Source organism: Rhinoraja longicauda, chromosome 24 (assembly GCF_053455715.1).
Source record: "Rhinoraja longicauda isolate Sanriku21f chromosome 24, sRhiLon1.1, whole genome shotgun sequence".
NCBI classification, from domain to species: domain Eukaryota; kingdom Metazoa; phylum Chordata; class Chondrichthyes; order Rajiformes; family Arhynchobatidae; genus Rhinoraja; species Rhinoraja longicauda.
Window position 1 is genome coordinate 4,662,679 of NC_135976.1, and position 22,163 is coordinate 4,684,841.

The following is a 22,163-nucleotide window of genomic DNA, read 5'->3' on the forward strand; positions in this document are numbered from 1 at the left end:
TGATACAACTTGGTACTCAAAAGAGGAACGTCAACAATTGCAAATACTGTTCTGTGAAGGCCCAGGGCTCTGACCTGGGCAGGCCAACTTTGAAGATGCCTCCATGTCGAGATGCAGTGAACTCCACTGGAGAATGTGTCATGAGGACAGGATTTGGGCATGTCAGCAAAGGAACTCCACTGTCTTTCTCTTAAATCTTTTCCTTCCCCCATCATCGCGAAATCTATCCTCGCCCATTTATCACTGATTCCTTCATATCCTATCTTTCTCTCTGTCAGCAGGTTTCTTACATCCCCCCTATTTCCTCCACTGCCCCTTTCCCATTCCATCTCATTGCTTTGCCAGTCCCTTTGAACCAATGTGCCATATTAGGGGGGAGGGGGTCCTTTCAAATAACTCTCCCTACATTCAAGCCCACAACTTTCTTTCCCTTTCTACTCACCCCAACCAAGTTCTTCCCTGTCCCATTCCTGCTTTTCCTTTGATTAATTCCTGCCTACTTCTCCAATTCCTTTCCACTGATCTCCGATTTTTCCTTCAGACATACTCAGCCTCCATTCCCAATCTTGTCCAATCTTTGCCCTCTGTCCACCACAGCCACTAACATCCCATTCACACATCTCTTGCCATCCTCCACCAGTTTTCCATCACCTCTTACCATGTGCGCCTCCGACCTAAACCCATTTTCTCCACCCGAATCTCATCTTCAGATCCCTTCCACAAACACAATTTCCAATACTTTCTTTTCCCATTGGATTCTCCACCACCTTACCAGTTTCCATTCACCCAACTCAATCTCCTACCCTCCATTTCATCTCCCTCTTCTTCTCTCCCCCCCCCCCCCCCCCCCCCCCATTCATCCAGCTCTGGCCCACAAATATAGTCATAGAGTCATAGAGGGATACAGTATGGAAACAGGCCCTTTGGCCCAACTTGCCCACCAGCCAACATATCCCAGCTACACTACAAATGCCTACATTTGGACCATGTCCCTCCAAACCTGTCCCATCCATGTACCTGTCTAACTATTTCTTAAATGTTGGGATAGTCCCAGCCTCAACTACCTCCTCTGGCAGCTTGTTCCACACACCCACCACCCTCTGTGTTAAAAAGTTACCCTTCAGATCCCTATTAAATCTCGAGATCCCTTCAATCTCGGGAAGAACTTGCACACTCCACACAGACAACACTGGAGGTCAGTATTGAACCCGTCTCTAGTGTTATGAGGCAGTAAACCTGCTAATGGAGCCACTGAACTACCCTGCCCTTCATCTTAAACCGATGTCCTCTGGTCCTCGATTCCCCTACTCTGGGCAAGAGACCCTGTGCATCTGCCCGATCTATTCCTCTCATGGTTTTACACAAATACACCTCAATAAGATCACCCCCCCTCATCCTGCTGCGCTCCAATGAATAGAGTCAACCTCTCCCGAAAGCTCAGACCCTCTAGTCCTGGCAACATCCTCGTAAATCTTCTCTGTAGATATCTTTCCAACCTAAGACCACCCCCCCGTAGATATCTAAGACCACCCCCGTATCACTACATGATTTACCTTCTTCTCTACTCACACCTTGTTCCTACCATTTCCCAGGGTGAGTGAGGGTGATGGTGATGGTGAGGGTGAGGGTGAGTCCCCGCCCCTGGAGCTGAGCCGTGCCGTGCCGGACCGTGGGGCGGAGCGGGGAGCGGGAGCCTGTGGGCAGCGCTGGGCGGTCGGTCGGACGGACGGACGGAGGGAGGATGATGAGCCGAATGAAGGCGGCGGTCGCCCAGCTGGCCGGCAACATCGCGTCTGGCCCCGGCTCCAACTCCAGCTCCAGCCCCGGCCCGGACCAGTGCTCCCGCTTCCATTACTCGCGGCCGCGGTTCCTGCTTCTCAGCCCCGAGGAGGAGCAGCGGGCGGCGGATCACAACAGCAGACCCGTCCTGGGGCCGGGACAACACGACAGGGGGGGGCTCCCCTGGGGCACGGGGTACGCAGAGTGAGTACTGACCCACCCCACCCCCACCCTACACACCCCACCCTACACACCACACACACACACACACCCCCACCCCCACACCAACACGACCCACCCCCACACACCCCCACCCCACACACCACACACACACACACCCCCACCCCAACACGACCCACCCCCACACCCACCCCAACCCGACCCGACACGACCCACCCCCACACGACCCACCCCCACCCTACACACCACACACACACACCCCCACCCCAACACGACCCACCCCCACACCCACCCCAACACGACCCACCCCGACCCGACACGACCCACCCCCACACGACCCACCCCCACACGACCCACCCCCACACACCACACACACACACACCCCCACCCCAACACGACCCACCCCCACACCCACCCCAACCCCAACACAACCCACCCCCACACCCACCCCAACACGACCCACACCCACCCCAACACGACCCACACCCACCCCAACACGACCCACACCCACCCCAACACGACCCACCCCCACACCCACCCCAACACGACCCACCCCCACACCCACCCCAACACGACCCACCCCAACACGACCCACCCCAACACGACCCACCCCGACCCGACACGACAGGGGGGCACTGCCCTGGGGCACGGGGTACGAAGAGTGAGTACTGACCCACCCCACACACACACACCCCACCCTACACACCCCACCCCAACACGGGGAGAGGGTCGCATCACATCACATGCACCTTCCTCAGTGTTGGGTTACTGGGGTAGTACTACTGGGCGGGGAGCACACTCCAGCAAACTAACTCTCTCTCTCATTCTCCCATTCTCTCTCTCTCATTCTCCCATTCTCTCTCTCTCATTCTCCCATTCTCTCTCTCTCACCCATTGTCTCTCTCATTCTCTCTCTCTACTCTCCCTCTCTCCCCCCTACCCTCTCTCTCCCCCTCCTCTCTCTCCCCCCCTCTCTCTCTCCCCCCTCTCTCTCTCCCCCCTCTCTCTCTCCCCCTCTCTCTCTCTCTCCCCCTCTCTCTCCCCCTCTCTCTCTCTCCCCCTCTCTCTCCCCCCACTCTCTCTTCCCCCCCTCTCTCACTCTCCCCCTCTCTCTCCCCCCCCCCTCTCTCTCCCCCCCTCTCTCTCTCCCCCCCCCTCTCTCCCCCCCCCCCCCACCCCCCCTCTCTCCCCCCCCCCCCCCTCTCTCCCCCCCCCCTCCCTGATAAGCACAGTTACTCTGGGTAGGAGGGAATACAATACAGAGGTCACAATTAGATCGTACATGATCATATTAAATGGTGGGATAGATTTAATAGACTAAGTAGCGTACTCCTGCTTCTAATATGTTTGCCCATAAGTTCGTATTTGCATCAGGAAGAAACTTAGTCAATTGACACAAGAGGGTTTGAAGAAGGCTCTCGACCCAAAACGTCACCCATTCCTTCTCCCCAGAGATGCTGCCTGTCCCGTTGAGTTACTCCAGCATTTTGTGTCTATCTTCGGTGTAAACCAGCATCTGCAGTTCCTTCCTGCACAATGAACCATTCTGCACTTCCTTGAACAACGTCTGCTTTGATCTGTCGTTTTCACACCTTACCCTTCCCTATCTCTGTCTCCCTCTCCCCGACTCAGTCTGAAGAAGGGTCTCCACCTGAAACATCACCCATTCCTTCTCTCTATAGATGCTGCCTGTCCCGCTGAGTTACTCCAGCATTTTGCGTCCATCTCTCTCTCTCTCTCTCTCTCTCTCTCGCTCCTCATAGTACCCTGGGAGGTTGGAGGTGTTTCAGAGACATGAAGATCTAATAAACTGGTTTAAAACTGCAAAAAATTATAAGCGTGTTTAAATGTATGGATGCCCATTCTTGCCGCGCACTTTACAATCTCAATGTGGTAAATTACTTTGGTGCTAAAGACTTGCTTTAAGGGTAGTCATGGTTGCAATGTAGGAAATGCAACAGTTTGGACATAATCGACTTTCTAAGAGGTAGTGTCACTGCCTGAGTACTTTCGTTCCCATGAGATAAATATTGTGTAATAGAGCTTTTGATAGGTCGTTTTCACACCTTACCTTTCCATATCTCTCGTTTCCCTCTTCCCTGACTCTCAGTCTGAAGAAGGGTCTCCACCCAAAACGTCACCCATTCCTTCTCTCTGGAGATGCTGTTCCGACCCGCTGAGTTACTCCAGCATTTTGTGTCTAACTCCAAGATAAATATTGGCCAGAACACAATCTGTTTTCACGTAGAGTGCCAACGATGTCTCGTTTATCCAACTTAGAAACAGTTTAGCTCTCCCTTGCCAAAGAAAGGGGGCAGAGAGGTGCAGCAGGTGGAGCTGCTGCCCTTGCAGCTTCCAATGCTGAGGTCCTGTGCTTGCACTTTCTCCCTTTGACCATGGGGACTTCCGTAAGGTGCACCACATGTTTCCTCACCTTCAAAGGAGGGCCAGTTGTCAGAGCAATTGGCTACTGTATCATGCCCACAGTGATGAATGAGGGGAGATTTTCTCAATGGGATAATGCAGGTTCCGTAAAGAAGGATACAACACAGAAACAGGCACTTATGCCAGACAAATCTATGCCAACCAACAACCACCCATTTCCACCTAACATAGGATCTGTAAGCCCATTCATTTCAATGAGGACTGTTCTGCCCTGGAGAGGAAAGATAGGTCTTTTATTTAATTATTCATAGGCAAATGTTTTTGAAGGGAAGTAAGTGATTACATTGTATTTTGAAAATTCAACTATAATATAATTGTTTGTTTCTATGATCAAGGGACTACAAACTTAATGCAATAAGTCATTATGTTTTAATTCATTCCACCACCTCCATATCATTCAGATCATCTCTTTTAATTTGTTTTTAATAGAGTTTGCACAATGCAGACTCCAGTAGCAATGATGTTGCTTGACATCCTGACTGCATGCTCAGAGATAAGGTTCCTAAAACCTTAAGAACGTAAGACATTGGAGCAGAATTAGGCCATTCGGCCCATCAGGTCTACTCCACCGTTCAATCATGGCTGACCTCTTTTTCCCTCTCAACCCCATTCTCCTGCCTTCTCCCCGTAACCTTTGATGCCCTTCCTAATCAAGAACTTATCAATCGGTGCCTTAAAAATACCCAATGGCTTGGCCTCCACAGCCATCTGTGGTGATGAATTACCACTGGCTAAAGAAATTCCTCATCGTCTCCATTCTAAAGGTACGCCCTTTTATTCTGAGGCTGCACCCTCTGTTTCTGGACTCTCCCGTTATTGGAAATAACCTTTGCATGTCCACTCTGGCGTTCAGGCCTTTCACTATCCAGTAGGTTTCAATGAGATCTCCGATCATCCCTCTTAACTCCAGTGAGTGCAGGCCCAGTGCCTTCAAATGCTCTTCATACATTGAACCAATCGACATTCTTGTAAACCTCCTCTGGACCCTCTCCAAAAACCAACAAATCCTTCCTCAGATATGGGACTCAAAACTGCTCGCAATAGTCCTAATGTGGCCTCACCAGCACCTTGTAAATCCTCAGCATTCATTACATCCTTGCTTTTATATTCTAATCCACTCGCAATGCATGTTAGTATTACATTTGCCTTCCTTACCACTGACTAATCCAGCAAATTAACTTGAAGATTAGGTATATGGCAATGTTGGTTAAATGCAAATGATCTTACAGGAAGTAGATTGTTATTCAGTGAATATTCTGTGGCAGCAAAGCAAAGAACAAAAAATAAAATAAACAGACACAAAAAAACTGGAGCAACTCAGCGGGTCAGACATCGTCTCTGGAGAAAAGGAATAGGTGACATTTTGTGTCGATACCCTTTCGACTGAGAGCCAGGGGAAGGGAAACAAGAGATATAGATGGTGATATAGAGAGATATAGAACAAATGAATGAAAGATGCACAATAAAGTAACGATGACAAAGGAAACACGCCATTGTGAGCCGAGGGCTCGATGAAAACGAGCTACAGACAATGAGACTCAACAAAATGACTTTAAAACTAGTACAATAACTTGGGTGGTGGAGGGACGGAGAGAGAGGGAATGCAAGGGTTACTTGAAGTTAGAGAAATCAATATTCATACCGCTGGGTTGTAAGCTGCCCACAGCACCTCGGCCTGAAATGTCACCCATTCCTCTCCAGAGATGCTGTCTGACCCTCTGAGTTACTCCAGCTTTTTTGGTCTCTCTTTGGTTCCAACCAGCATCTGCAGTTCCTTCCTAAACAAAAAAAATAAAAAGCTGGTACCTATTAATTGTGCTCTGTACCATTCCATGAACCCAATCATGGATCTAATAAATATGTTTACAGTTCCTCGATTCAGTGGTCAGAGCTAAATTCTACAAGAGAGTGTAATTTTAGTGAGGAATTCAACTAGAACCAGATTTGTTTATGGGACATGTTCTAACCTGTCCATGCACCCAATTGTATCATTCAAGGTAGACACAAAATGCTGGAGTAACTCAGCGGGTCAGGCAGCATCGCGGGAGAGAAGGAATGGGTGACGTTTCGGGTCCAGACCTTAGCAGATTTGATGGCATTGCCCCAATTCGAATCACAGAAAGAATAACATTTGATGGCATAGTATTTGATGATAATGGCAAGAGGACATGGATGCTGCAAAACTTATTTTTGTGCTCCATTGCCGAAACGTGTGACCAACAGAGAATTGCATTGAACAATTTTATTCATTTCATTTTACATTATTTTTTGTAGTCATAAATTGGTTCATGACTTTGCAGGTAGATAGTTTTCTGTTCATTGTTTGGCCTTGGCTGTGCCTTAGTGGATGCTGATCTTGTCATTGGAATAAAAAAATCGTGTTTAAGTCATACTCCAATGGTTCGAACGTACAATCTGGGTTGACTAGTCCGGAGTATTTCTGAGGAGTGCATCTGGTCTAAGATACTATCTTGCAGATCTGATATTAGGTTTATCCTTCCAGGTACATTTTAGACAGCTGGGGAGGTCCTCAGATAGTCACTGAACCATTAAAAGAAACGTCCAAGCCTATTTTGCTTATCCTGCCCAGACCTGCAACGTCACTTATCCATGTTCTCCAGCGATGCGTCCTGGCCACTGAGTTACTCCAGCAATTTGTATCCTTTTGGTCCATGCAGGGTTTCCGTTCCACATCAGCTCCTCCGACACAAATATCTGACCCCAAGTGCATTACTTCCTTACTCCCTCATTGCCTTTCCCATTAAAACACTTTATTGCTTTTCACCTCAACTGTTCCATGTGTTGGGAATTTGCCATTCCAGCTAATCTCTGCATTTCTCGAATACCCCATGGGATTTACTAGTGGCTTAAGGTCCTTCATTTAGAAATGCTGCTCAAATCTCTTCTCGATGCTTTAAAATAGACATTTGAATTGCTTTTGTTCAGCTGCAGAATATTACTCACTAAATGGGATATCGGTGGAAATCCCGCTCAGAGGCGAATATGGAAGGTTTGTGAGTCCACATACATGGAGTTCAATGTTCTATGTTCACTTTCTCTTTGATAATTTACTACAGGGAATCAAAATGTTTTATGATAAGCAAATTAAATTGGAAATTTGAGATTTAACCATGGGCTAGAAACTAGAATCTCTAATGAGATTTTAGTTTCTAGCCCATGGTTAAATCTCAAATTTTGGAAGAATGAAGGTAGAATTATTTGAAAAATAGTTAGACGCAGTCTTGCCTAAAAATGCTCAGTCGCGCTAATCGTGGAAAAGTTGGAAACTGAGATAAAGAAACAATTTGTGAGACTGATTGAGCAGGGTGGAAGTTCACATAGCTTTGGTCAAATGGATAGGTTTTAAGAAGATCCTTAAAGAAGCAGAGAGGTGCAGATTTTTGAAAGGGCTTCCATGGCTTGGACTCTCACACAAGATGGCGGCCGTGGAAACATAGAAACATAGAAAATAGGTGCAGGAGTAGGACATTCGGCCCTTCGAGCCTGCACCGCCATTCAATATGATCATGGCTGATCATCCAACTCAGTATCCTGTACCTGCCTTCTCTCCATACCCCCTGATCCCTTTAGCCACAAGGGCCACATCTAACTCCCTCTTAAATATAGCCAATGAACTGGCCTCAACTACCTTCTGTGGCAGAGAATTCCACAGATTCACCACTCTCTGTGTGAAAAAAAACTTTCTCATCTCGGTCCTAAAAGACTTCCCCCTTATCCTTAAACTGTGACCCCTTGTTCTGGACTTCCCCAACATCGGGAACAATCTTCCTGCATCTAGGCGGAATAGCATGGAGGCGGAAACTACCTCGTAGCCCAAGTCTTCAGAAGAAGAAGGTAAAACCGAGGCAGCAACTCAAGAAATAGGGACACATGAACACCACATAAAACATCTGTTACAGAATAGCAGATAACCAAACCAGAAAAATCGCTTCTCGGCCTTTTGGTTAAGATCAAGTGGATCCAAGATGGCTCCCAAGCCAAGTGACTCTTTGTGTGCTGGTCACGGATGTGGATCTGCAATTGTGCATTACAATCGCTCCACTCTTTTAAACCTCTACTCCAACAGCAGGTTCCCTTTGTCATGTATCTGTACACTGTGGTAATTTTTCAATTGTAATCGTATATCAATTTCCCCGCTAACTGGATAGCACACAGCAAAAGCTATTTACTGTACACTTGACAATAAACTAAACAAAACTCATTGGCTAATGGGCTGATCATCAGGTAACAGTGAGGAGGGGAGGATCCATCAGTGGATTGGAGAGTTCTAAGGGGATTTAGAGATGGCGGAGACTGCAGAGATAAAGGGAGGAGGGGTCCAGTGGAGGGTTTTAATTACAGGAATTATTAGAAATTAAAATTTGAGATCATGAGGAATTTAAGAGCTCACTGTGGTTGGTGAAACTAGTGATCATTGATCACTAGTTTAGTATGATAAGTTATTGGAGGCTGGAGAATTGGATTCTGAAATTGCAGCTCATTTAAGTTAGAATGTCTGGCCAACAGTCTTAACAAGGCAGAGGTGGTGTTGAAAGATGTGGTGCCGGGTACGATTAGCATCAATGCAAATGTTCGCTCTTTGTCAATATGTTGTATATGAAGCACTTTCAGATATTTGAGAATTGCAATAAAGTGATGTGCAGAACTGCTCTCCTTAATTGGAACTACCCCAAGGGAGACCATGAGTTTGAGTAGGTTATCAATACTTTATTGCAATAGATTTGCTTTTGTGCAAGGAAACCACTTATCTCATCCCTGGTGAGGGCAATTTCTGGGTAGTGCTTGGAGCTGTGGGGAATGAAGCTGAGAGAACTGAGGAATGTTAATGGCTCAGGATTGGCCCAGCGAACTCTGCTAACAGCCACGGTGATCACTTAGTTCTTCCAGCTCTGAGAAGCTCTTGTAATTGACTCATTCTCCACAAGATCCTGCAGCTTGCATTTGTCAAGTGCTCCTTTAACTTACATAAATGCCAGCATAAAATGCTCCTGACTGCAATGCACATTGTACTGGAGCCATCAAGTCACGCCACATGCTCTAAGTAGGACTGTGATTCCCAGACCACGGTGCTAGCCACAGCACTCCACAGTGAAGTCAGTACATTCCACTGGAGCTTCTGATGGAGACATTGGAGTGACACGGGTAACATTACATGATTGCATCAGACATACACGGCATGATTTTCAGCTCTTATGAAGGAAGTGCATCTCAGTGTCCAAGAAGGATCCTAGTTTAGTTTAGTTTAGTTTATTGTCACATGTTCCAAGTTACAGTGAAAAGCTTTTGTTGCGTGCTAACCAGTCAGCAGAAAGAAAAAAACATGATTACAATCGAGCCGTTCACAGTGTATAGTGTATACAGTCCTGACCCTAAATGTCACCTGTCCATACCCTCCACTGATGCCGCCTGACCCACTGGGTTACTCCGGCACTTTCACTCAGGATTCCAGCATTTACAGTCCCTTGTGTCTCTATCTGAACGTCTTGTTGAGTGAACAAGGGCCAGACAGTACAGGAGGAACTTTTGGACTTATGAGTCTTGGGTAATAAATAAAGAGCAGCTGACTCCAACCCTTCTGAAGTCACGATGTCAGAAAGTCATATTGCAGCTGTATGAGACTATGATTAGGCTGCATCTGGAGCTTTGCATGCAGTTCTGGTTGGCTCATTATAGGGAAAATGTGGAAGCTTTGGAGAGGTTGCAGGCGAGGTTTACCAGAATGCTGCCTGGTTTAGTGGATTAGTAACTAAGGAGCGCATGGACAAACTTCAATAGTCGTTTATTTGTCACATACACATAAATGTGTAGTGAAATGAAACATTACCCGCAGTTGAAACACTAAGACCAATAAGAATAATCAATAAAAATGCAATAACACATACAATCATACACTAACACCAAACAAAAGAAACATCCATCACAGTGAGTCTCCTCCAGTCCCTCCTCACTGTGATGGAAGGCCACAATGTCTTTTCTCTTCCCTGCCGTCTTCTCCCGAGGTCAGGCTGTTGAACTTGCCACGTCGAGGCTCCCGACATTGGAGCGCCTTTCCTATGGAACGCTGGAGGTTAAGGGGAGAACTTATAGAAGTATATACACTTATGAGAGACGTAGATATGGAAGACAGTTAGAGTCTTATTGCCAGGGTGGAAACAGCAAAGACTGAGAGCAGGGGCGTAGCTAGGTTCTAAAGTTAGGGGGAGCGAGCACATTAAAAAAAGGTGCCATGACACATACCAAACAATTTAAAACTCATTATACATTTATATTTTGTGTTTAAAATCAAAACACAAGGAAGATATAGTTTTAAAGGAAGTACATAATTGTTATTTTATATTTAAAATCAAAACACAATTAAAAAGTTTTGAATTGAGATTCATATTCATTTCGCACATTTTTCATATCTTTTTCCAAAAGCTGAATCAAATGAGAAGCCGTTACCAGGTCTAGACTACTTTTCTGTAAATATGTGGATAAATTGAAAGCCTTGTCTAGCACTTTACTCCAGAATATAAGAACAACTAAGAGTTCATAAGTACTGAGTGTTTCCAGTATACCCTTTGTCCCAGTGAGCTGCTTAGGAGTACAGTTTGTTATCTCACCATCCAGAATTCTTCGTAGAGCAACTACCAGTGCTGAATGGGTGACGTTTCGGGCCAAGACCCTTCATCAGACTGGTTAGGGATAAGGGAAACAAAAGATATAGATGGAGATGTGGAGAGATAAAGAACAATGAATGAAAGATATGCAAAAAAGTAACGATGATAAAGAAAACAGGCCATTGTTAGCTGTTTGTTGGGTGATAATGAGAAGCTGGTGCGACTTGGGTGGGGGAGGGATAGAGAGAGAGGGGGGAATGCCGGGGCTACTGGAAGTGAGAGAAATCAATATTCATACCACTGGGCTGTAAGCTGCCCAAGCGAAATATGAGATGCTGTTCCTCCAATTTGCATTTAGCCTCACTCAGACAATGGAGGAGATCGAGGACAGGAAGGTCTGTGTAGGAATGGGAAGGAGAATTAAAGTGTCCAGCAACCGGGAGATCAGGTTGGTTCACGCGGGCTGAGGAAAAGTGTTCCGCGAAACGATCGCCTAGTCTGCGTTTGGTTTCGCTGAATGTATAAGAGTTCACATCTTGAACAATGGATACAGTAGATGAGGTTGGAGGAGGTGCAGGTGAACCTCTGCCTCACCTGAAAGGACTGGACAGAGTCAAGGGAGGACGTACAGTGAAGGTGTTACATCTTCTGCAGTTGCCGGGGAAGGTACCTGGTGGTTTGGGTGGGAAGGGATGAGTTAACCAGGGAGTTGTGGAGGGAACGGTCTCTGCGGTAGGCGGAAAGAGGAGGAGATGGGAAAATGTGGCTTGTGGTGGGATCTTGTTGGAGGTGGGGGAAATTTCAGAGGATTATGTGTTGTATGTGACGGCTGATGGCGTGGAAGTTAAGGACTAGGGAAACTCTGTCTGTTGTGTCGAGGGGGAGCAGGGGCAGAGCTTTGGGGTACCGAGGAGACACAAGTGAGGGCCTCATCTATGATCGGAGAGGGGAATCCCTGTTTCCTAAAGAATGAGGACATCTCGGATGTTCTAGTATGGAACACCTCATCTTGGGCACAGATGCCGTGTAAACGAAGAAATTGGGAGTAGAGGATAGAGTCTTTGCAGGAAGCAGGGTGGGAAGAAGTGTAGTCGAGGTAGTTGTGGGAGTCAGTGGGTTTGTAATAGACGTCAGTCAATAGTCTATTTCCTGTGATGGAGACTGTGAGATCAAGAAAGGGGAGGGAGGTGCTGGAGATGGTCCAAGTAAATTTGAATGCAGGATGAAAATTGGTGGTGAAGTTGATGAAGTCCATGAGTTCTGCATGGGTGCAGGAGGTAGCACCAATGCAGTCATCAATGTAATGGACATAGAGTTCGGGGATAGGGCCAGTGTACGCCTGGAACAGGGATTGTTCAACGTACCCTACAAAGAGGCAGGCATAGCTGGGACCCATGCGGATGCCCATAGCTACACCTTGAACTTGGAGGAAGTGGGAGGAGTCAAAGGAGAAGTTGTTGAGGGTGAGGACCAGCTCCACTAGGCGGAGGAGAGTGTTAGTAGAGGGAAATTGGATGGTTCTGCGGTCGAGGAAGAAACGGAAGGCTTTAAGGCCTTCCTGGTGGGGGATGGAGGTGTAGAGTGACTGATAGTCCACAGGAAAGATGAGGGAGTAGGGGCTCGGAAAGCGGAAGTCATTAAAGAGACGAAGGGCATGTGAGGTATCTTGGACATAGGTCGGGAGAGATATTAGAAATGAGAGGGCACAGCTTTAAGGGTGAGCGGGACAAAGTTTAAAGGAGATGTGGGGGCAAACCTTTTAGAGAGTGGTGGGTAACTGAAATCTGCTGTTAGGTATGGTGGTAGAGGCAAATATGATTTAAGAGTGGCATTTAAGAGGCTTTTAGTTAGGCACACGGATCTACAGGGAATGGAGATATATGGATCATGTGCAGGCAGAGGAGATTAGTTTATCTTAGAATCATGTTTGGCACAATCATTGCGGGACGAAGGGCCTGTTTCTGAGCTGTACTGTTGTATGTCCTATGTTCTCTCCAGCCTTTCCTGTGTGTCCCTTTACCTTCCATTTTAGCAAAAGACTTGCTCATCAGATATCAGAAGAACAGACATAAATGAAAGTCATAAAGGAAGGAACTGCAGATGCTGGTTTAAACCGAAGATAGACACAAAAAGCTGGAGTAACTCAGCGGGACAGGCAGCATCCCTGGAGAGAAGGAATGGGTGACGTTTCGGGTCGAGACCCATTCCTTCTTTCCAGAGATGCTGCCTGTCCCACTGAGTTACTCCAGCTTGTTGTTTCTACAGATGCAAGTCATGCAGCTTTGCAAGGCTGCTCCATGATTCATCGTCATGGCTAATCCTGTACGTCAATGTTCACTTTCTCACTTCATACGCATTGTTTCTCTTAGTGTAGTAAACTTAGGATTTCAGTCTGGACTGTGCTTAAAGACTGAGGTCTGCAGTGAGATGCAAATTGTGTAAGGAGTTGAATTAATTCCGTTCACTCAACTCCTGTGTGCTAAAATCTACTATCTACTGACTTTTTAGGCAGCACAGTGCTGCAGCAGTAGAGCTGCTGCCTTACAAAGGCAGATACCCGGGTGTTGATCCTGACTACGGGTGCTATCTGTGGAACTCTCTGCCATAGAAGGCAGAGGGGGCCAATTCACTGAATGTATTCAAGAGGGAGTTAGATATAGCTCTTAGGACTAACGGAATCAAGGGATATGGGGAGAAAGTAGTAACTGATTCTGGATGATCAGACAAATGGAACTGATTCTGGATGATCCAAAGCCTTCCTGGTCCTAAATGACAGTGTAACTTTGTCATGTTGGTGAGCCAAAATAACACCACCCACATCTCCTGTTAAGAAAAAGACAGTTGGCTAATCAATGCCACCAGCTCTTGTCAGTTATCTAATCTGTCAAGGGCTTTGAATGTTTCTGAATTTGGAAACATCCGAAAACATTCAAAAATGCTTTTAAAAATAATGAACTCGTTTTTAGAAATTATTGCACAATCAAAAAAAATTAAACAAGCTAAAAATATTTAAACTCAATTTATTAAAAATTGTTAGTGTGTGGATAAATTAATTTATGGAGGAACTGTTGAGTTCCTCTGTTTACTCGTTGCCCCCTATCCCACGCCCAACAATGGCCCACATTTCTTTGATTATCGGTGCATTTTGTGTTTCTCCTAAGTACTGTCTACATCTCTTAGGAAAGAAAACTGCAGACGCTGGTTCAAATGGAAGGCAGACACAAAATGCTGGAGCAACTCAGCGGGTCAGGCAGCATCTCTGGAGAAAAGGGATGGGTGACGCCTCGGGTCTCTCCAGAGATGCTGCCTGACCTGCTGAGTTGCTCCAGCATTTTGTGTCTGCCTGTCTATATCTCTTGTTCCCCTTTCCCCTGACACTCAGTCTGAAAAATGGTCTCGACCCAAAATGTCACCTCGTCCTTTTCTTCAAAGATGCTGCCTGACCCGCTGAGTTACCCCAGCATTTTTGTTAATTTATGGATACTTGTCCTACTCATCTTGGCTATTCCCCTCCTTTGAACAGGTTTCTTGTTCCTGAAGACTCCCGGTCCACTCGTCCCTTCCTACCCAAACCACCCCATCCCCGGGCACTTTCCCCTGCAACCGCACGAGATGCAACACCTGTCCCTTTACCTCCCCCCCTCAACTCCATCCAAGGACCCAAACAGTCTTTGCGAGTGAGACAGAGGTTCACCTGCACCTCCTCCAACCTCATCTATTGCATCCGCTGCTCCAGATGTCAACTTATTTACATCGGCGAAACCAAGCGCAGGCTCGGCGATCGCTTCGCTCAACACCTGCGCTCAGTCCGCATTAACCAATCTGATCTCCCAGTGGCTGAGCACTTCAACTCCCCCTCCCATTCCCAGTCTGACCTTTCTGTCATGGGCCTCCTCCAGTGCCATAGTGAGTCCCACCGGAAATTGGAGGAACAGCGCCTCATATTTCGCCTGGGCAGCTTGCAGCCCAGTGGTTTGAACGTTGACTTCTCCAACTTTAGATAGTTCCTCTGTCCCTCTCTTCCCCTCCCCCTTCCCAGATCTCCCTCTATCTTCCTGTCTCCACCTATATCCTTCCTTTGTCCCGCCCCCCTGACATCAGTCTGAAGAAGGGTCTCGACCTGAAACATCACCCATTCCTTCTCTCCTGAGATGCTGCCTGACCTGCTGAGTTACTCCAGCATTTTGTGAATAAATACCTTTGATTTGTACCAGCATCTGCAGTTATTTTCTTACACTACTTGTTCCTGAAGAGGATCAGCTAGGGTTTTCTGTGGTGGACCTCCATCTAAGTGAAGCTGTTCTGCTGGACTCTTGAGGAGTCCACGTTGCGGTGTGGTCAGAAGAATCACATTGTAGTACTGTCGGCTAAAACTTGACCTCTGTGGCAACTACTGGTACTGCTGCATAAAACTATCCATATTTTGCAGCAACTTCCAGCCCTGGATCATTCACATTGTGGTGTGGGATGGATCAAAGATAATAGAGGAGCAAGATAGACCACTCGACCCTAAAAACTGTAGTATGTCATGGCGCCATTTTAGTAGGCAGAAACTTGCAGAAACATTTAAAAAGAAAAATTACAAAAATCTGGGAATTGATAGATGAGATATATTCTGCATTTTTATGGTATCATTACACATACTTTTCCCCCAAAACACTGATTACACTGCGATAGGCGGGTTTTGCTTACTAAAATGGGGGACGTTACGCTCCTTTGCGTACTACACTTCAGTATAGGCGATTTCAACGGAGTGGTCCATCTTGCTGCTCTAGTATCTTTGGGATGGGCTGATAGGAAGAGGGTGCAAATTGAAATGGTCGATTGAAAGTGGGTGTGTGGCTTCCTGCATTCTGTCACTGTAATGTTATCTGCGGTGCTGTTTGAATGGGTAGTCTGGGCCACTGGTCCTTGTGCAGGGGCTGGTTGGTGTTTACAAGGCAAGATAAAACATTGCAGTGAAACGTGGAAGTAGTGATAAGGTGACACCAGGGAAAGGCACTAATTTGTAGATTGGTACATCACTGGGAAGGGAAGTAAAGTGAAAGGGAAGTGAGGACTGTTGCAATTTGCATTTTCCCAACATGCGCCTCACCACAAATGGTTTTCTGTCACAAAGACCATAATGCTTCTGCATTGATGCTTAAAGGCTTTGTGAAATATTCTGCAACTTATTGGCCAACTTTTTTAAATTTTACAATGCCCTTGAATGTGCTCTCTCCTTCCACATCCACCCTGTCCTTTGTGCAACTCCATTTTAAAAACCTACCAGTCCTGTTTAACCTCTGTCAGGGCACCACAATCAAACTTAAGCGGCATTTTTATGTGACTGTGACAAGTGAACCATCTTTCATCATCCCTGAACTGTGCGAAACTGTTGAGTTTTTCTAGAGATACAGCGTGGAAACAGGCTTATTGGCCCACCGAGTCCGCGCCGACTAGCGATCCCTGCGGACTAACACTATCCTACACACACTAGGGACAATTTTCGATTTTTACCAAGCCAATTAACCTACAAACCTGTACGTCCTGGAGTGTGGGAGGAAGCCTGAGCCATGCTGTTCACGGTGAGAACGTTCAAAATCCGTACAGACAGCACCCATAATCAGGATCGAACCCCAGTCTCTTGCACTATAAGGCAGCAACTCTACTGCTGCGCCACCGTGCTGCCCATTGATGATACGATTATGCTGCCAGCTCATATCCAGGTGAGGCAACGCTATCTGGATGCAGCCCAATCTGTCCAACGTTAGCCAGCACACTTTCTGCCATGATTCCTGGTCCATTTCTGGACGATTGCCTCTGGAGGTGCCCAAAGATCCTTTCTATTTTTGTATCCTATTGAGTTTGGAGCTCAAGGAGTGGTGCAATGGTGGGATATGAAACGATTCAATAGAGTCGATACCAGAAACCATTTCTTCTCCCAGAGAAACCTAAATCTAGGAATCACAATCTAAAATTGTGATCTTGTGTTCTTTTGATGACCATGCCATTTATAATTGAAGCTCTCAGTTCTAGAAATCCTTAGAATCCAACCCTGTGGCCTAGTTTTTAGAGATACAGTGTGGAAACAGGCCCTTTGGCCCCCCAGATCCACGCCGACCAGCAATTACTTCTACACCAGTTCTATCCTACATACTAGCGACAATTTACAGAAGCCAATTTACCTACAAACCCGCACATCTTTGGGATGTGGGAGGAAAACAGAGCACCCAGAGGAAACCCACGAGGTCACTGGGAGAATGTTCAAACTCTGTAAAGACAGCATCTGTGGTCAGGATTGACCTGGGTTTGTGGATCTGTAAGGCAGCAACTCTACCGCTGTGCCACTGTGCTGCCTAGTATTTCACTACCTCGAGAACCCAGTGTTAACTTTCCTCTTCCTGTGTCCCTGTAGAATGTTGCAATGTCATAATGCGGTTAAAATAGTATTATTTGCAGGTTATTTAGTTTAGTTTAGAGATACAGCGCGGAAACGGGCCCTTCGACCCACCGCGTCTGCGCCGACCAGCGACTTGCGAAGATTGGGTCGCCGGTTGTCGGCAGCTTGCCGTAGCTTGACGTCGACTAGGTGGTAGGTTGTTGTAGCTTGTTGTAGACATGGTCGTAGGGGGGTCCAGTCGCCGTTTTTTTGGCGACCTGCTACGACCATGACAGTCGCCGGCAGTCGCCTTAAAAAACGCCTCACTGGGACAGGGCCTTTAGAGATAAAGCACATGGGTGGTGGGTGGGCTTGTGATAGAGCGGTCATTGACCTGATGCATTAACATGCACACTCTGTGTAGATAGCACCTGTAGTCAGGGTTGACCTGTATCTTTCTCTGCAAATTCTGCTTAATCTACTGAATGTTTCTGGCACTTTCATTCATTTAAACTTTTTAGCTTTCTTGTATCTGCCTGACACCGGCAGCTTGCCTTAAATCTTTTAAAGATGATTCCCATTATTGCTCCTCCTCTAACCTCGTCTACTGTATTTGCTGCTCCAGATGTAGACTTCCTTGACATCAACGAGATCGACTGTAGACTAGATGACTGTTACTCTGAACACGTGTCCCGTCAGCCGAGGCCTGCTGCATCTTCTGGTTGTCAACCATTTTACCTTTCCCTTCCCATTCCCATGCCGACATATCTGTCCCAGGCCTCCTCCATTGCCAGAATAAGGCTGCACGCAAACTGGAGGGACTGGGATTACCGTTAGGGGCACTTACAACCTATGGTATGAACATTGAAACCTCACATTTTATCTAACTAACCAACACTCTTCTCCACTCTGCGCCTCTCCTCTCTTCCCTTTGCCCCATCTGGATGCACACCCATTTCTCCCACTCTCGCCCACCTTTCCTCCCCCCCCCCCCCCCATCCCCTTCCATCCATATATCCCTTGCTCCGGCTTCAGATTTTCCACCTCTTCTCCCCCCACAACCTTTACACTTCTTTTCATCTCTGACCTTTGTCCGTCTGGCAATCAAACCACCCTCAGCTGCATCCACTTCCTTCCCATCTCTCTTCCAGTCTTCTCCCCCTCTACTCCAACCAGCCTGAAGAAGGGTCCCGCCTTTCCCTGTGCTCCAGAGATGCTGCCTGGCCCGCTTGACTCCAGTACTTTGTCATTTTGACCCATTATTGAATATAACGTAGCAAAAATCTTGATAATGCCTTTGTCCCCCTCCTTGCCCTTGTCTCATTTGTGCCACACTCTTTATCACCTCTGACCAGAGAAAGATTGTTTGATTCGGTCCCTGCACTCCTTTCCTTCCACTGATATATAATACCCTTTCATGAAAAGAGAGGGTAATTCCATAACTGCGTATAATAACTGACTTCCTAAACTGTGTTTTGCTTTTAGCTACGGTAGCTTCTATTAAACATTGCTGCCAAATCTTCCAGGCAGTGTGCGGCCTGAGCAGTAATGAACTCTAACCACACTGTCTTGCTGGGCAACAAGACTTCCTGTGTTTAAATAGCGAGAAGTCAGAAAGCCTGAATGATTAGAAACCATTTCCTTTGCTAACGTTTAATTAATACACTTTGTCTTCAAGTATTGTCCTTGGTTTTTTTTTGTTTTAGAGCCCCTCTCGAGAACGTGAGCACAAAAACGAGACATCCATTAGTCTATTTCTGAGAGATGAAAACTTTTGGATGAGGTTTTTGACAGAATAGAGTGGAACAAGCTGTTCCCAACGCCAGGAAAATTAGTCACCTCAGATTGTAGTTAAAACAATGGGCAATAAAACAGAGCTGGAAATGACGGCACACATTTTGTGCAGTGAAATGCTCAGCTCTGTAGTAGTTCTGCATCAAAAGTGGAAGCACGTTTAATAGTAACTTTTAAAAGAGAATTGGATGTATATATGATGGGAAAATATTTCTCAGACTTGCGGACAAGAAGGTGGGGCATGTCACTAACTGGATGGCTCTCAAAAAGCTGACACATGCATAATAAACAGTTGTCACCAATGCGTTGCGATATACTTAGGATATTAAATGTCAGAGGGGACCGTTCTTTTAATAATTTGCTGTGTTTTAGAGACTGGCAGATTAAAACTTTACAGTGTGAAAAGTTCAGAACGTTAGCAGAAGGAGATGACTTGAGCTCAAGTGGATGTTTGTTCATTTTGACCAGGATACGTATGAGTAAGCACTTCCTGAAGATACCAGTGTAAATAAACTTATCTACAAGATGTGTTTGCTCATGCAGCATCCTCAATAAGATTAGCAAAATGAACACTGAAGTTTATGAAACCCCAACGATTTTTAAGAAAATGCAACCAGCTAACACTTCAATGAGAAATAAATAATGTGCGTGTCTGTGTGTGTCTACCATGACCTCAATGCATTTCAAAGCATTGTAATGATAAAACACTTTGACTCCATTGTTATAATGCATATACAATATGGCAGCCAATTTGCTGTAGAGTTCTGGCACCGATATTAATACCCATTAGTTTTTTAGTTTAGTTTAGAGATACAGTGAGGAAACAGGCCCTTAGGCCCACCGAGTCCGCAACGACCAGCGATCCCTGCGCATTACGCTACCCTACACACACACTAGGGACAATTTACATTTATACCAAGCCAATTAACCAAATAACTTTGGAGTGTGGGAAGAAACCGAAGATCTCGTAGAAAACCCATGCAGGAACGTACAAAGTCCATGCAGACAGCACCCGTAGTCAGGATGGAACCCAGGTTTCTGGCTCTGTAAGGCAGTAGCTCTACCGCTGCGCCACCGTGCTGCCCGTATCTGTGCCAGAATTCTATGACTCAAATAAAAGCTAGAGACCAAGAGGAAAGTTTGCCGCGGCAGAAATTGGAAGAGGAAGAAGCGGTTCAGACCTTCAAACCTGGTCTACAACTGGTTCAAGCGTGATCTGTATGTCAAGGCCTCTTTTACCAGTCTCTGCTTCATCTCTCTTCCCTTCCACTGAGATTAACCGTTCACTGTGAACTGAATGCCACAATCACAGTAACAACTACCATATGGTTTTGTTCTGCAGGGTGATTAACGCAGGGAAAAGTTCCCTCAATGAAGATCAAGCTACCCGTGAAGTAGTAGTTGTGGAGAGTAAGAATCCAAAGAGCAGCATCGAAGCCAAAGCGATCAACGAAGATGGTGAAAATGTAGACAAGGTAAAAGACAGTGTTCAATTTCAATCGATCTGGCTCTGTCACCCTATTAGGCTCCAATTCAATGAATCAGTTGCTACATTTTGATTAATAGACAATAGACAATAGGTGCAGGAGGAGGCCATTCGGCCCTTTGAGCCAGCACCGCCATTCAATGTGATCATGGCTGATCATTCTCAATCAGTACCCCGTTCCTGCCTTCTCCCCATACCCCCTGACTCCGCTATCCTTATGAGCTCTATCTAGCTCTCTCTTGAATGCATTCAGAGAATTGGCCTCCATTGCCTTCTGAGGCAGAGAATTCCACAGATTCACAACTCTCTGACTGAAAAAGTTTTTCCTCATCTCAGTTCTAAATGGCCTACCCCTTATTCTTAAACTGTGGCCCCTTGTTCTGGACTCCCCCAACATTGGGAACATGTTTCCTGCCTCTAACGTGTCCAACCCCTTAATAATCTTATATGTTTCGATAAGATCTCCTCTCATCCTTCTAAATTCCAGTGAATACAAGCCTAGTCGCTCCAGTCTTTCAACATGTGACAGTCCCGCCATTCCGGGAATTAACCTAGTAAACCTACGCTGCACGCCCTCAATAGCAAGAATATCCTTCCTCAAATTTGGAGACCAAAACTGCACACAGTACTCCAGGTGCGGTCTCACTTGATCCAACAAGCATTTCTTAATTGAGTTGTTGATTCATAACTAAACTAATGTGTTTGCTATGTCAGATGGTCTTTGGATTTGCCTCCTACCTGCTTATTTGACCATTCACCAGTTGTCAGGCTTCAGTTTTTAATCAATTCCCATGTTGCAGTTTTTGCGGGTAAACGCAACCCTTACTCCTTACCCTTCCTAAACGCCTTTGAGGTGGTGCTGAGCTAGTGCCCTGTTCTGCCGCAGCCCTGCTGAAGGTATTCCCACATTGGTGTTTGACAGTGTGCTTTGGAATTTACACCAGTGATATTGACAGATCAGAGGCATTTTCCAAGCCAGGAACACACAGCCTGCGGATGATGCTGTTCCCATTTGCCTGCTGGCCTTGCCCTTGTGGTGATGGACATTACGATTTAAAAGGTAATCTGTATCATCCATATTTCTAGTATTCTGATCCATCTGACAGATGACTCTCTCACTTCCTTTAAAGGTTTAATAGCTTATTTACAGCTGTTCCCCACAAACCCACAACCACTGAGAGGTATAGACGGTGACATAGAGAGATATAGAACAAATGAATGAAAGATATGCAAAAAAGTGACGATGATCAAGGAAACGGTTAATTGTTGGCTGTGGGCTAGGTGATAACGCATTATACAGGCAATGAAACTCAACAGCACGACAGTGAAACTAGTACAACAACTATGGTGGGGGCGGGACAGAGAGAAAGGGGATGCAAGGATTACTTGAAGTTGGAGAAATCAGTAATCATACCGCAGGGTTGTAAGCTGCTCAAGCGATATATGAGGACCTGTTCCTCCAATTTGCGTTGGGCCTCATTCTGACAATGGAGGAGGC

The 22,163-nt window shown here is 46.2% G+C and overlaps 1 protein-coding gene across 4 annotated transcripts in view; it reads left to right on the forward strand.

Moving 5' to 3' along the window:
- The first annotated feature begins 1,574 nt into the window (after positions 1-1,574).
- Positions 1,575-22,163, forward strand: part of LOC144605391 (protein phosphatase 1H-like) — a 52,361-nt gene continuing 31,772 nt past the window's right edge. For 2 of the 4 annotated variants that reach the window (XM_078420563.1, XM_078420565.1), the window contains exons 1-2: positions 1,673-1,983; positions 20,522-20,654. In XM_078420563.1, coding sequence (XP_078276689.1) covers positions 1,742-1,983; positions 20,522-20,654 — 375 coding nt within the window. In that variant the 5' untranslated portion in view covers positions 1,673-1,741. Of the gene's footprint in view, positions 1,594-1,672; positions 1,984-20,521; positions 20,655-22,163 lie in introns of those variants that run through there. The other 2 variants (XM_078420566.1, XM_078420564.1) reach the window with 2 other exon arrangements.